This window comes from Rhincodon typus, chromosome 24 (genome assembly GCF_021869965.1).
Source record: "Rhincodon typus isolate 14 chromosome 24, sRhiTyp1.1, whole genome shotgun sequence".
NCBI classification, from domain to species: domain Eukaryota; kingdom Metazoa; phylum Chordata; class Chondrichthyes; order Orectolobiformes; family Rhincodontidae; genus Rhincodon; species Rhincodon typus.
In genome coordinates, this window is record NC_063355.1 from 39,881,861 (window position 1) to 39,896,345 (window position 14,485).

Genomic DNA, 14,485 nt, shown 5'->3' on the forward strand with positions numbered 1-14,485 from the left:
CTGTAGGGATTCTATGATCTCAAGCTGTCATTTCTCATGCAGTAGCTTTGGAAGTAAATATCAGCAACCATTTGGTTAAGAGGAATTGGGATGGGAACATTAAAACTAAACCCAATCCTGGCCTCATCCAATACCTTTCTAGCCAGATGTTGCTCAACAGCATTAGTCAAATTCTTCTCTTGTCTTAGGAAATACAATGCAAAACAAAGTACACATTTTCCATTTTAACAGGAAGAATTGAAAAATATATTATCTATATGGTGAGAGAACGCAGAGCTCCGAGACACAAAAGGATCTAGATGTCATGGTGCATAAATCACAAAATGTTAGTACGTAGGTATAACAAATGATTAGTAACACTATTAGAATTGCATGTTTCATTGCAAGGGAATTTGAATACAAAAGTTAGGAGGTTATACTTCAGTTATACAGGGCATTGATGAGACCACAGCTCGACAAAATACTGGATTTACATCTGGAGTTTAGAAGAATGAGAGATAATTTGACTGAAACATTAAAGATCCTGAGGGGTCTTAGGTTGGATGTGGAAAGAATGTTTTCTCTCATAGAAGAGTCTAGAGCGGGGTTGCTTACAGAAGGCAGATCTAAGAAGAAACTTTCCCTAACAGACTTCGGAACTCTTTTAGAGTTCTTTAATATCTTTAAAGCAGAGGTTGATAGATAAATGAGTGGGGGGGGTGAAATGTTATCAGGAATAGGCAGGAATGTGAAGTAATCAAATTAACCACGACCTGACTGTATGTTGGAGCAGGCTCAAGAGATCAAGTAGCCTCCTCCCACTCTGAATTGCAGGTTCATATGTTAACCACATGGCCCTGAGGACAATTGTAACATGCCAACTGAAGACAGATCAGTCAATGTTGCATCAACAATGAACAGAACTTTCTGTCCAGCAAGGCTCTGCTACCCAGTGGATCAAATTGTCCATCCATTGAGGGATGTCATTTAATTCAATTTTTCCTGTTAACTGCACCACACAGGTTTGGACACACACAAATAAAACACAATGGGGTCTGTAAATGCGCATGGAATCACAGAATCCCTACAGTGTAGAAGCAGGCTATTCGGACAATCAAGTGTACACTAACAATATTGCCCTTTCCCTGTAACCCTGCATTTCCCATGGCAAATCCACTTCGCCTACACATCACTGGTCACACTGGGGCCAATCCACCTAACCTACGTACCTGTGGAAGCCGGAGGAAACCCACACAGAGTCGGGGAGAATGTGCAAACTCCACACAGACAGTCACCTGAGGCTGGAATCGAACCCGGGTCCCTGGCTTTGTGAGGCAGCAGTGCTAATCACTGAGCCACCGTCCCGCCCTCCATGGCATTAGTCAATCCCAGATGGAAAGAGTTTGGATTCCACTAGTATTCAATCAATACCCAGAGGGTGAAGAGTGAAACATGGAACACAGCGACTGAAAATGCTACAACTGATGTGGCAATTTTAATTTATGTATTAGCCAGCTGACTACTGGTATAAAATATTAAGCAACAGTTTTGGATCCAGCTGTATTACTGCTTCCAGTTAACCTGATGTGAAATGATGAAATGAAGTTTTAACCTTCTAGCCTGTTACCTGGAAGGCAGCTCTATTGCCAAGTAAGGTGAGATGCTCCAGGCCAGATTTACATTATCTTTCCACTGCTTTTCATTCAGACTGATGTACTTCGACCGCCAATTTGCTACGCTGAGTTCTCCAGCCTGGTCCAATGCCAACTCGGGGGACGACAGGGGGTTATACCATGTGGTGAGTCGTTCGATTTCATTTGCCTAAACATTAAAAACAAATGTAAACATTCGTTGGTACGTTAGCTATGGCTTGCGGGTAGAAGGCTCGCCTGAGTCAGAAGACCACGGGTTCAAGTCTCACTGTGGATCCCAAACTTACACAAAAATCCAGTGCTAAGACAGTACTGCACTGCCAAACAAGTTGTTAAATCAAAGCCCTGTTTGCTCTCTCAAGTGAGCATGCAAAATCATACGCCACTCTCTCAAAGAAGAACAGCAGAGTCATCTCCAATATTTATTCCTTGATCAAGATCACTAAAACCAGACTATTTTACGGCAGGTTTGTGACGGATTGTTGTGCGTAACACAGCTTCTGTGTTTTCTGCACTATGACATGAGTACACTTCTAAGGAACTTCATTGCCTGCTAGTGATTGGGATGTCCTGAGGCAGTGAAAGGTGCTTTATAAAGACTGTCTTTCCCTCTATTAAAGTACACGCTTTTTTAAATTGTTTACCCATAAATCTAATGTAACTATTGAATCATTGAATGTAACTAGCACAGGAAGTGATTTGGCCAATTGTGCCAGGGTCGGTTCTTTGTTCAATTAATATCAGTCCTCGGTTCTTTTCCCGTGATCCGGGATTCTGTTTTCCTTTCAAGTATTTATCTAATTCTCTTTAGAATATGATTATTAGATCTGCTTCCACCACCCTTCCTGACAGGGCATTCCAGGTTACATTAACTCACCGTTTAGGAAAATACTTTCCCATGTTGCTTTTGCTCTTTAGTCAATTATCTTAAATTTGGATCCTCTAATTATTGACCCTTCCTAATATAGAATTAGTTTTCTTCCTGCTTTACTATCAGTTATTTAACGAGCCTAGCTTACATAAAAATTGTCTTTTCTTGATAATTAAATGATCAAATGAAGGACTGAAATTAAGGAGCTTTGAATTGAGAGAACAGTGTAACTCATCAAGCAGACATGCAATCATGAATATGAATGAGTAATATGAAATTATATATTATTTTGATGAATTGGACAATTACCATCCTTCATAATTAAGAGTTAAAAGTCACATAGTCTTGATATCATAATGCCATTTAAATCACATTGATGGTGCACAATGCCCAAAACATTTAATGAATTGCTCATGATGTTCTGCTTCCCTAAAGTGATCCAAGTTTGTAAAGAGCTGGCCAACATCCTTGTCTCTGGCTTGCTGCAGTGTTCCAGCAAAGCTCAACGCAAGCTGGGGACCCTGAAGCCCTCCGGACTCAATATAGAGTTCAATCATTTTACAGCCTAAAAACTCTCCCATGTCCCAGCCCCCAACCCCACATACCAGATCTTGTTATCACATACAAAGTTGCTGGAAAAGCTCAGCAGGTCTGGCAGCATCTGTGAAGGAAAAAACAGTTAACGTTTTGGGTCCGGTGACCCTTCCTCATTGACTCTGTTTTTCCCTTCACAGATGCTGCCAGACCTCCTGAGCTTTTCCAGCAACTTTGTTTTTGTTCCTGATTTACAGTATCGATAGTTCTTTCGGTTTTTACTTGTGATCACATAGCCTGCCATACACACTGCCTGTTATTAGTCAGTAATAGTGCCCATTAATAACTATTCACCCTCCCAGCCTGATCGTTATCAACTCCTTTAACTGTCCAACTGTCCTTCTCTCTCTCAAGGCTCTATCCTATCGTTTACACACCCTACCCCACCCTCCTCCCTATTTTCTGCACATAAACTGACATTTTCCCAGCCACTATCAGTTCTGAGGAAGGGTCACCGGACCCGAAACATTAACTCTGTTTTTTCCTTCACAGATGCTGCCAGACCTGCTGGGCTTTTCTAGCAACTTTGTTTTTGTTTGTAAAGAGCTGTGCTTTGGCAATGACATGTATAGATTACACTAATTGGATAAGTACGATCCTCTTCAAATCAAATGTAGCTAACATTTTTCTTCTTAGTCATTCACAGGATTTTGGGAGCCACTGGCTAGGCCAGCATTTATTTCCCATCTCTAACTGTCCTCTGGTATTCCAATCATGTAGCTGGAAAAATGGCATGAGAGCAGAGCGGACCAAATTTTGAGGATTTAGTGAAATATCAAAACAGTTTTCTACAGAAGAAAGAATGAATCTTAAAAACTTCTAAACTGTTTTCTATTTGATGACAGTCTCACAGGTCAAGTTAATTTGATGCTCTTTTGAAATACTTCAGGTCATTTACTACAGTAAAGGCAATAGACATGGATCTTGCAGGGGCTCCTGCGAGTGCAGGCTAAGTTAAAGATTTATTATAGTTTTAATAGTTATTATATTTCGCTAATATACAACTTTTAAAAGACATTTGGATAAGTACATGAATAGGAAAGGTTTAGAGGGATATGGGCCCGGAGCAGGCAAATGGGACCAGTTTAATTTGGGATTATGTTCAGCATGGACTGGTTAGTCCAAAGAGTCAGTTTCTATCACTTTATACAAAGGTAAGTTATTGCATTTATATCAGTACATAATCAACTGCTTTGTGACACATTCTCACCGCATTCTATTTTCCCTCATAAAACCTCCTAACTGACCTTTCAGAAACAATAATTAAAGTTTTAGTGAAAATTAAATATTACTGTTGCAATACCATGTGATACATGTCTAGCTGATGCCCTTCTCCCAATAAATAGCCAAAGTGAGGAGCACAGCACTAATTATGCAATGCTCATAAACACTGAGTAAAAGTCACCAGACCTGAAACATTAACCGATTTCTCTTCACAGATGCTGCCAGACCTGCTGAGCTTTACCAGCAGTTTCTGTGTTTGTTTCTGATTTACAGCATCCGCAGTTCTTTCGGTTTTTATTTAGCGTAATTTCTGTTGTTTTCGAAGCCTATCAGTATGAGGACCAAGATCACCACTTTACCAGTTCTGTTCTTGACTAAGTTCATTGTAAAGGGATAATGGCAAAATAAAACCTGGAAAATGTATGCTAGAGAGGTGATACTATCGAAGTACATTAAGTCGATTGTTAAAAACACAGAAAAATAAAATTTGGAAAATTCTTTCTAATTGAATTGCATGAATCAGACAAGGGCCAAAAAAGTTGAAATTAGTTCAAAAAAAAAAAAAACAGACACATTTAAGATCATTGTCAGGGAAGCAAAGAGTTATCAAAATGCAGAGTAGATGAGATGATTCCTGAATAACGTACTGGAGGCAATCATTCCAATGAATTTTATTTTTAAAATGTTGAGTATTGCACTGAAAGAATTTGGAATCATGGTTAAGAAGCGGGATACATGGCCTTTTTCATTCACATCTATCTTGTGCAAACAGGGACTTTAGAATATGTCTGTGTGTTACTCTAGTGAAACTTAATTAACCTGTATCATTATTATTTGGAAAACTACGACCAAATGAATAGCTTAATGAAGCAGAATGTATAAAGCATAGCTTTGTCTTAATTACTGTCCTAAACAACTCACCAGTAAAGACAACAGCAGTGTCCGCCTTTTCATGTAGTACTTGTGCAACTGAGTACCTCGATTAGTCTTCTTTGACATGCCTGATTGGAAATAACAAATCATTTCATTTAGATCACGTAAAATAACTCAATAATATTGCATACAATTCTGGACCTCAACAGGATACCATTTCAGACCATCACAATACATTAATGACTATCTGATGCATTCCAAGATTTCCTGCATGCCATAACGCCTCTTTTAAGATACTTCTGGATGCCATGGTGTGAGCTGCAGTTGATACTTAACCAATATTTTGATTGAACTTTTTATAAATGAGTCACCTTCGGCGAGGTGAGGAGCAAATTACCAATCAAACAAAGAAATTCAATGAAATGATCTCTGCATATGAAATGGCCATCACAGAAGTTGTAAAAGATCCTTGCACACATTATATGATCTGAATGCAAAACACTCAACAATAGAATTACCAAATAGCAAGCATGAGGAAACAAAACTGCCGCAACTACAACACCACAGAAAGGCTCTGGAAAAAAAAAACTAGGCAACATGCAGATCCAACGTAGTTTAAAAGGTTTCCATTGTTCACATCACCTGATTTTTTGGAGATAGTTGACATTCCACTGGACAGTGGGTAGGTATTGATCCAGCCTTGTGTAGCTTGCTGTCGTGTTCCAACAGCAACATCAAGATTGTTCCGCGAATCAGCCACAGTTATAACAGACAGGTTATTCACAGAGGGATCCTGGTTGTCTGAAGAATAGTTTTCCATTTGTAAGCTTTATGCCCAATAGTTCTCTTTGAACTACAATAAAACTGCAATGATCTTTTTCAAACAAAATTGCAGGCAAGAGAACACAAGCAACTGAAATGCATTTCACGGCAGTTTAGCACCAGCTGTTAAGTAGTACTTTCTTGAGGTTTTTCCTTATGGTTGCACAAGTACAACCTCATACACAACGAGAGAAAATATTAACTTCTGCTCCATTCCCCTTCAAGGGCACTGATGTCTATTGGGAACCAATTTCTCAGAGACTGGAGATATCCTGTTACTTTGCCCAAGATTTTTGATAAGTGTGCCCAAACAGCAAGGGTCAGTAAGCAAATAGTCTATGAGAGCAACACAGTGTCCTCTCCTCAACATACATTCACTTATCCTCAGAATCCAGTGCCAGGAAGGTAAATCTTTTCTGGCCAGGAATGAGGAGTGGAATTGTAGCACATCTCCTGACATATGACCGAGGTCACAGAACAGGATCAACAAACCTTCTTGGATTAGTTAACTCAGTAACACATGATGCAAACCTGTAGGCTGGGTTCAAGTTCATATTTGAACAGGAAACTGTTATTCTGATACTTTAGAGAGGAGGCGATGGCCTAGTGGTATAAATCGTTGGACTGTTAATCCAGAGACCCAGATAATGTTCTGGGGACCCGGGGTCAAATCCCACTACAGCAGACAGTGGGAGAAATAAAATATCTGGAATTAAGAGACTAATGATGACTCATCTGGAAAAACCCATCTGGCTCACTAATGTCCTTCAGGGAAGGAAACTGCCATCCTTACCTGGTCTGGCCTACATGTGACTCCAGACCCACAGCAATGTGGTTGACTCTGAACTGCTCTCTGGGCAGTTCGGGAAGGGCAACGAATGCTGCCCTAGCCAACGATGCCCTCGTCCCGTGAATGAATTTTTAAATTCCATTAGCACAATTCTGCTCGAGTTGCTAGTGGCAGTTACTAAGCACCACAGCACAACCCTAATGGCCTGCACTAAACTGCTTCAAGTTAAAATGAGCTATTCAACTTCATTTAGTAGACCTCAATCATTTTCTGAAGATTTTATAATCAAACTGTCAAAGCAGAAAGTTGAGAAACCTTCCTTGTTGAACAGGAATGAAAGCAGGTGATTAGTTTCGGAACAATGGTATTAAATAGCAGCAGGCAAGGTTGAAACTTGATATTGCATTCATAGAGATACTACTTAAAACAAAAGGTGTGCATTAATATAAGCAGCAAAATAGAGAGAAGAAAGATGAAAAGTAAAGTCAAATGGAAAGAAAATAACTGCATGGGCCATTTTTCTCCTTTTAGGATGTTATTTCATGTGTGTTTCAACCAATTGGATTATTGGGGAAGAAAATTAGGATCAAATCAGAACTTTGACAGGAAATAAAAAGTTTATTTGTGTAATATTGACATGCTGTTTAAATACTGAGCTTATTTAGTCTTAAGGGGTATATTGAAACGGATGACAGAGAATGCAGCCTTAATTGCTCTCAGATCTATACTTTCTTCCTCTTCTGTTACTTAGTTTCCCCCTGTATACCTCGTTAATTTTTGTCCTTGCCATTTCTCTAAGTTTGCAAGTTTTTTTTCTGACACATTCTCTTGCCTTTTCTCTGTTTCACATGCAAGCTGCCAGAAGGAAGCAATCACATATGATTTGGGAGTCTGTACTAAAGGAAGTAAAGTGAGGGCACAATTGATGAATGATAAAACATAATGAAAACTAAAAACACTAGATGTAGAGAGGGGGATGGAGTGGAGGATGAGTTGAAGGGATTTGATGTGAATAGAGGGTGAGGTGAGCAAGGGTAAAAAGGAGATGATGCATGAGGGAATGAGGCAAAAGAAAGTGGGGGGGAATGAGGCAAAGAAAATAAGAGGCATGAAAGAGGGGTGAGGAGGTGCAACAGAGCGAGGGAGGGGGCACACTTGAATGATGGAGCGTGGGTAGATGGAGAGGGAGAGAGAGAGAGAGAGAGAGAGAGAGACTGGGTGAGGGAGATCGATTTTTCATAAGAAAATTCTAGTCCTATTTTATAAAGTTTGATGGTGGCAAATTACTTGGCTGGAAAGAAATACAATGCAGATCGTTCCAAAGCCCTATCAGATTGTATAATGTATTTAAAAATTAACCTATTTGCTGGCTTATATTTTCTCTCAATTAAGAGAACTCAAAATTTAATTTATTAGGAATAAGATGACAGGTTGAGAGAAATCACGATTCAGATTTTTTTTCAAATTTTACAGCAAAGGGGAATGTCGAAGAGAGATGAATAGAAGCCTTTCAGTTTCATAGGATTTTGTTTACACCTAGAATGACAGTGCAGGTTAACAGCTGCATGAAAGAGGTTATCGAATATCTCATCAACAATGCTCCTATGTATCGCGCACTTAATAATGGAAGCAAGTCAGTGGGGCTTTATAGAGACCCAGAGGAAAGTTTGGAAGCTGTAGCAAAGTAAATATTTGGTAGAGTGGCACAAGCTTGGCCAGGGAGGTGGATTTAAGGAGGATCTTAGAAAAGGAGAGACAGATTGAGGGGTGAAAGGTTATAGGGAGATAATTCCAGACCATGTGGTTCAAGGCAACTAAGGATCAAAATGAGATTAAGGGTTATAAAGTGAGTAGAGAAGGAGATGATCAAATATTGGAAAAACATAACAACCGAATGCTGGAATCACGTTGATATGCAAAGAAAAGCAACTGGTCAAGGATGAATAACACAAGATGGAATTTGACAGCTTAAATTTTGGAGGTAAGGAGAAATCGTAAAACTTTTCTCAACTGTTACATTCGTAGACCAGATTGCACATGATCTTGAACAGCAATGGCCTCAACATATCCAATAATCCTTTCTTGTTCATGGGTTTTCATGGGTTCTCTAATTATTCTGAGGCTTTGGTCATACGCTTACATTTCGCAAAAGCAAGGCTTCAAATGTGCAACTTTGTACCATTTAAAGCCTCTGCTACTGAGGAGAATTTCCTTAAATAGTTAAAACTTCAATGTGCTTTTAGTTTTTCCTTTAGTAATGGAAAGGTTATATAAAATTTAATCCATTCATCCAATACGGAAAGAAGCTGTATGCATAACTGAAGTCTGAATAAGCATATACATACTTCAATTAATCTCAAAGTAAATCTAGGCAGTTTCATAGGGTAACCACATTTCAGAAATTAATGTATTTTTAAGTTTTGCAACCACTTCCTGAACTTTTCTTGATGTGATTAATTTCCCAGTGTCAAAAACATCATGCCAGTGAGGGGCATTTTCAACATAACATTCCTTAACCTGCTCCAAACTTCCTCTGAAAATGTAGATACTTATGCCAGATTGTTCCTTCCAGTCTCCATTTGACATGTGGAAAAAAAAAAGAGCTCTTCCATTCATTTAACCCAGGTTTTGCCAAGGAGAACAACTTTACCGGGAGGGACAAGTTGGTTTGCATTGAGGTACTTCTTATCGGAGAACATGGCTGTCCAAAACTTGATCATAATGCTGATATCTTCACGCAGTCTCTTCTCCTCTTGTGTTGGACACTTCGGTGCAACACTGAAATAATTTGTAAAATGTAAACCGAGGTGCTACTGGGACTGCACAGAAAATAAACGCACAGATTTTGCACTTGAACAATATGATGATATTTACCTGAAATAGTCAAAGGCAGTGGAATAGACCTTTTCTCTCAGCACATTTCGAATTGTGGCATTGGAAATAACATCAGCATGCAACAATGCAAGACCAAGAGTCAGTAACCTAGAACGACACAAACAAAAGCAGTTAGTTGCTCAAAACTTCCATGAGATGATGGGGGGCTTGCATTGATGTTAATGAAAATTTACAGCAATTTTGATCCCTTTTGCCCTCCTGTGTGGCAGCTCTGGGTGAAAAAGTCCATTACAGAAGGTACCAAGCAGGTGGCTAGACCTTTACAAGGTCTGAAGGAAAGGCGAGAGTAAACGACAATGCAGATATGCCATTCATTACTGTTATCATTTGCTAACTAGCAACAAGACACAGCATAGCATCAGCAGAATAAGACAAATAAAGGGCTTAGCAGCAGGAGTGGGCCAATTGGCCCGAGTTTGCCTGCAACCCATCAAAAACCTATAAGTTTGCCTTGAATAAATTGAATAAATTCAATGACACAGCCTCCAGCACTTTCTAGGGAAGAGAACGGATCTGCCAATTTTAAACCATAAGATCTTTTCTCTCATACAAGAACATATTTAACGTACACACAATCGTCACTATCATGGATACAAGTTCCATTGTAGTCACGCTGAACTTACTTAAATCTTGGCCCAATGGCAGCCACGTGTCTGTTCAAACTTCCTTTGGAGCCTCCAACATTTAAGGACAGAGAACGTTGGAGCAAACTGCCAAAGATCTCCACTTGGTCTGCACTGCAATACTTGGCAATCTCAAACCTTTGCACCAGGAACTAAGAGAAAAAAGCAGATGTAATAAATGTACTATTAGTAATCATAAGGTAAAGGCCAGATCAGCTAGCTGGATTCAAGCACATATCTTTGCAATGGTTTTCCCTTTCAGATGGGAGAGGCAAAAGTGAACTTCTTTGAAAGAAAAAACATATGTGCTGTTCAAAAGGATGCAATGAGACTTACAATGAACCCACTATGCTGATTCATAATTAAATGCCAGGCTTTGTTTAAATTTTAAACCACACTGTTTTACTCTGACTGGTCAGGGCATTACCCGAAGAAATAAACATGCGAATGGTTGTCTTTTTTTTTTTTTGAGTTGGAACAGGAGCCGTGTATGTACATATTATTTCTCCCTGCAATGAACAGGGCTCTGTATTACTGTATGGAGCTTCCAGTAAACACAAGTGCACTATGAACCTGACTGAATCCAAAATGATTGTCAGTAGAAATATGTCACTAAGCGTTGAGTAAATCTCTCCGACCACATACCGTCTGAAAGCGAGGAGTCTGCCCTCTCACGTAGTTTCAGTTTTGGTGTGCCATCATCCCACATTCAGAAGAAATGTCTTCTGTGTTTGAATTCCAGGTATCCCTCCACAAACCCGTGGCAAATGAAAATGGTGAATTGTTGAAAGCGAGCCTATCTGATCTAGTGCATGCAAGTAAGTTCCAAACGAGTTATCCAATTTTCATGTATAATATGAAAACCTGGTAGCGTTGTGAGGCTTCGAGGCCAACTTAGACTTGCATGTTACTAAACTTGCCAGGAGGAGTAGAATAGTTATGCCTAACAAATGTGAATATATCAACAAAATGCATGCATTTCTTAATGATAGGTCCAAATTTGAATCCACTGAACCTGCCGCTCAGCATGGCCAAACAGCTATAACACATGACCCACTGAATTCCATGTACGCATGGGCTACCCAGGCATGGAAAAGTGATGTCCCTTATCTACGGCTGGCCCTACACAACATGAGCTGGCTGAATGGTTGGCTGAATTGCTACAATTAATCTTAAACATGTTTTCCACTTAAAAGGTGAAGGATTCTTTCTCGCTTGCAAAGATCATACAGGATTGTCATTTTGAAAACAAGGTACAGTCCATGTGTTAATTTGACATTGTAGCCTTTTCACCAATGTATGAAAGGAAAAGCCAAAGATGATTTAAAAAGGGACTCAAGGGGCAACTTTTTCATGCAGAGGGTGGTGTGTGTATGAAATGAGCTGCGAGAGGAAGTGGTGAAGGCTGGTACAATTACAACATTTAAAAGGCATCTGGTTGGGTATATGAATAGGAATGATTTGGAGGGATATGGGCAAAAGTCTGACAAATGGGACTAGATTAATTTAGGATATCTGGTCAGCATGGACAAGTTGGACCGAAGGGTCTGTTTCCATGCTGTACAGCTCTATGACTCTACAAGTCATAAACATTCACACTGCAGCATTATACCATGGCAGTATGGGCCTGTCACTGTTGCGTGAATCAGTATTCATTGAACTTACGAACTCAACAACTCATGCAGTTCCTTCTCAAGAGTACTAAGAACCAAGTATGCCCATAAAAGATGGTGCTGCCATGGGATCCCCATTAGACCCAGCTCTCGTAAATATTGTTGCATTCTGTGAGAAACAATCCTTTCATAGAATGGCACATAGTACTACCCTTCATATATTTACAGTATGTAAACGACATGTTTCCTACACTTAATTCCACAGCTGCATACAAGAACATCCTTTCCTTCATCCTGAGCTCATCTCACATTTGAAATGGAACAGTCAACGAGCTCTCTTTCTTTGATGTCCTCATCGTGAAATGAGCCAGGGGGCTTTCTACTGCCGACAACCCCAAACCCACAGTTTCACGCAATTTAAGATTGGCCTTGTTGGCAATCTTGTAATTATATTCTGAACCATTTGTTCACTGTGCAAACTTAATTCTGAAATATGGCACATCTAAGCCATCCTGAGGGATTATGGTTTACCTGATTGAATCATCTCACTGTATACCATGCAGACTCATGGAAGGCCTTACCATGGTCACTACTGGTACTGAAAAGTACCCAGTCTGCCTTAGGTTATCATTTATATCATTGAGCCTTTATATTATTCTGGGAGTATTTTAAGCAAATGTTGACAATTTTAATTCATACTCATGCTGAATACTGAAGAATTAGAAAATGCTATAGTACCAAGGTCAGTTTATGAAAATTCAATCTTTTGGCCTTAACCACTTCCCAAGGCAGAAAATTTCACAGACTCACCACTGTCAGGGTGAAGAAAAATCTCTTCATTTCAGTAATAAATGGCTCTGGACTCCCTGGTCATCGGGAACATCCTTCCTGCATTTACCCTGCCTATTCCTGAGAGACGTTTACAGTTTTCCATGAAATGCCCCAAATTCTTCTAAATGCCATGCACTTGCCTCTATCCAGATGTGGTGGGGTGTAACTTCTGGTGGACAGGGCTTGGGCTGACTCTCCTCTGAAGCTGCCAAAGGATCAGCTTCTTTATTCTCTTCTGAGAAAAGACCAATCTTCTGTTGCACTGTCATCTGCCATGCTCCAACCATTTCCCGCATAAACTGCAAAAAGGTAACAAGCAGAACAGAAAGCGTTTCTTCTTGCGATCAATAAATAAATTAGAATTGATGAAAAAGGTCAATGCATTTAAGATCAAAACAAAGGTTTCCCTTACTTGTAGAACAAAATAGGGGACAAACACAGAAAACACTGCAGAAACTCAGTCAGTCTGATAGCATCAATGGAGAGAGAAACAGAGTTCACATCAGAACTGAACAGACTGACCTGACCTTTTTCTAATTCATTCACGGGATGTGTGTGTTGCTAGCTGGGCCAGCACTTGATGCCCATCCCTAATTGCTGTGGGTCTGGAGTCACATTTAGGCCAAACCAGGTAAGGTTAGCAGTTTCCTTCCCGAAAAGGCATTAATCAACCAGAAGGGTTTTTCCAACAATCAACAACACTTTCAAGAACTCTGTTTTTCTCCAGAAGATTCTGTGTTTGTTTCAGATTTAGACCAGAAGACATGGGAACAAAATTAGGTCATTCAGCATATCGCATCTCCTCTGCCATTTGATCATGACTGATCATTTGATCGGTTTCTCAACACCATTCTCCTGCCTTCTCCCCAAAACCTTTGATCCCCTTACCAATCAAGAACCTATCTCTTTCTTAAATACACTCAATGACATGGTCTCCACAGCCTTCTGCAGCAACGTGTTCCACAGATTCACCACCCCCTGTAGCTGAAGAAATTCCTCCTCATCTAAGTTCTAAAGGGTCATCCCTTCATTCTGAGGCTGTGTCCTCGGTCTTTTCCCACCTATTAGTGGAAACATTTTCTCCGCGCCCACCCTATCCAGGCCTCTCAGTATTCTGTAAGTTTCAATCAAATACCCACTGCACCCACGCCCCCCACAATCCTTCTAAACTCCATCATATACAGATGCACGGTCCTCAAACACTCCTCATATGACAAGACCTTCATCCCCAGGATCATTCATGTAAATCGCCTCTGGATGCCCTCCATTGCCAACACGTCCTTCCTTACACATGGGACTCAAAACTGCTTACAATATCCCAAATGTGGTCTGACCAGAGCCTTATACAGCCTCAGCTGTACATCTCTGCTCTTGTAGTCTAGTCCTCTTGAAATGAATCCTAACATTGCATTTGCCTTCATAATTGCTGACTGAACCTGCACGTTAACGTTAAGAGAATCCTTAGCAAGGACTCCCAAGTCCCCTTGTGCTTCAGATTTCCAAAGCCTTTCCCCATTTAGAAAAGAGTCTACACCTCTATTCTTCCAACCAAAGTGCATCAGCTCACACCTTCCCACACAGTTTTCCATCTGCCACTTTTTTGCCCTCCCCTCTAGTCTGTCCAAGTCCTTATGCAGCCTCCCCATTTCCTCAACACTATCTGTCCCTCAACGTATCTTTGTGTCATCTACAAACTTAGCAACAAAGTCCTCAGCTCG

The 14,485-nt window shown here is 40.1% G+C and overlaps 1 protein-coding gene across 2 annotated transcripts in view; it reads right to left on the reverse strand.

The window, feature by feature from the left end:
- Positions 1-1,602: 1,602 nt before the first annotated feature.
- Positions 1,603-14,485, reverse strand: part of pi4kaa (phosphatidylinositol 4-kinase, catalytic, alpha a) — a 97,769-nt gene continuing 84,886 nt past the window's right edge. For both annotated transcript variants that reach the window (XM_048611596.1, XM_048611595.1), the window contains exons 30-36: positions 12,908-13,066; positions 10,324-10,475; positions 9,680-9,787; positions 9,456-9,583; positions 5,836-5,994; positions 5,242-5,321; positions 1,603-1,800 (exon numbers count right to left, since the gene is read on the reverse strand). In XM_048611596.1, the coding sequence (XP_048467553.1) occupies positions 1,603-1,800; positions 5,242-5,321; positions 5,836-5,994; positions 9,456-9,583; positions 9,680-9,787; positions 10,324-10,475; positions 12,908-13,066 (984 nt within the window). The remainder of the gene's footprint in view (positions 1,801-5,241; positions 5,322-5,835; positions 5,995-9,455; positions 9,584-9,679; positions 9,788-10,323; positions 10,476-12,907; positions 13,067-14,485) is intronic.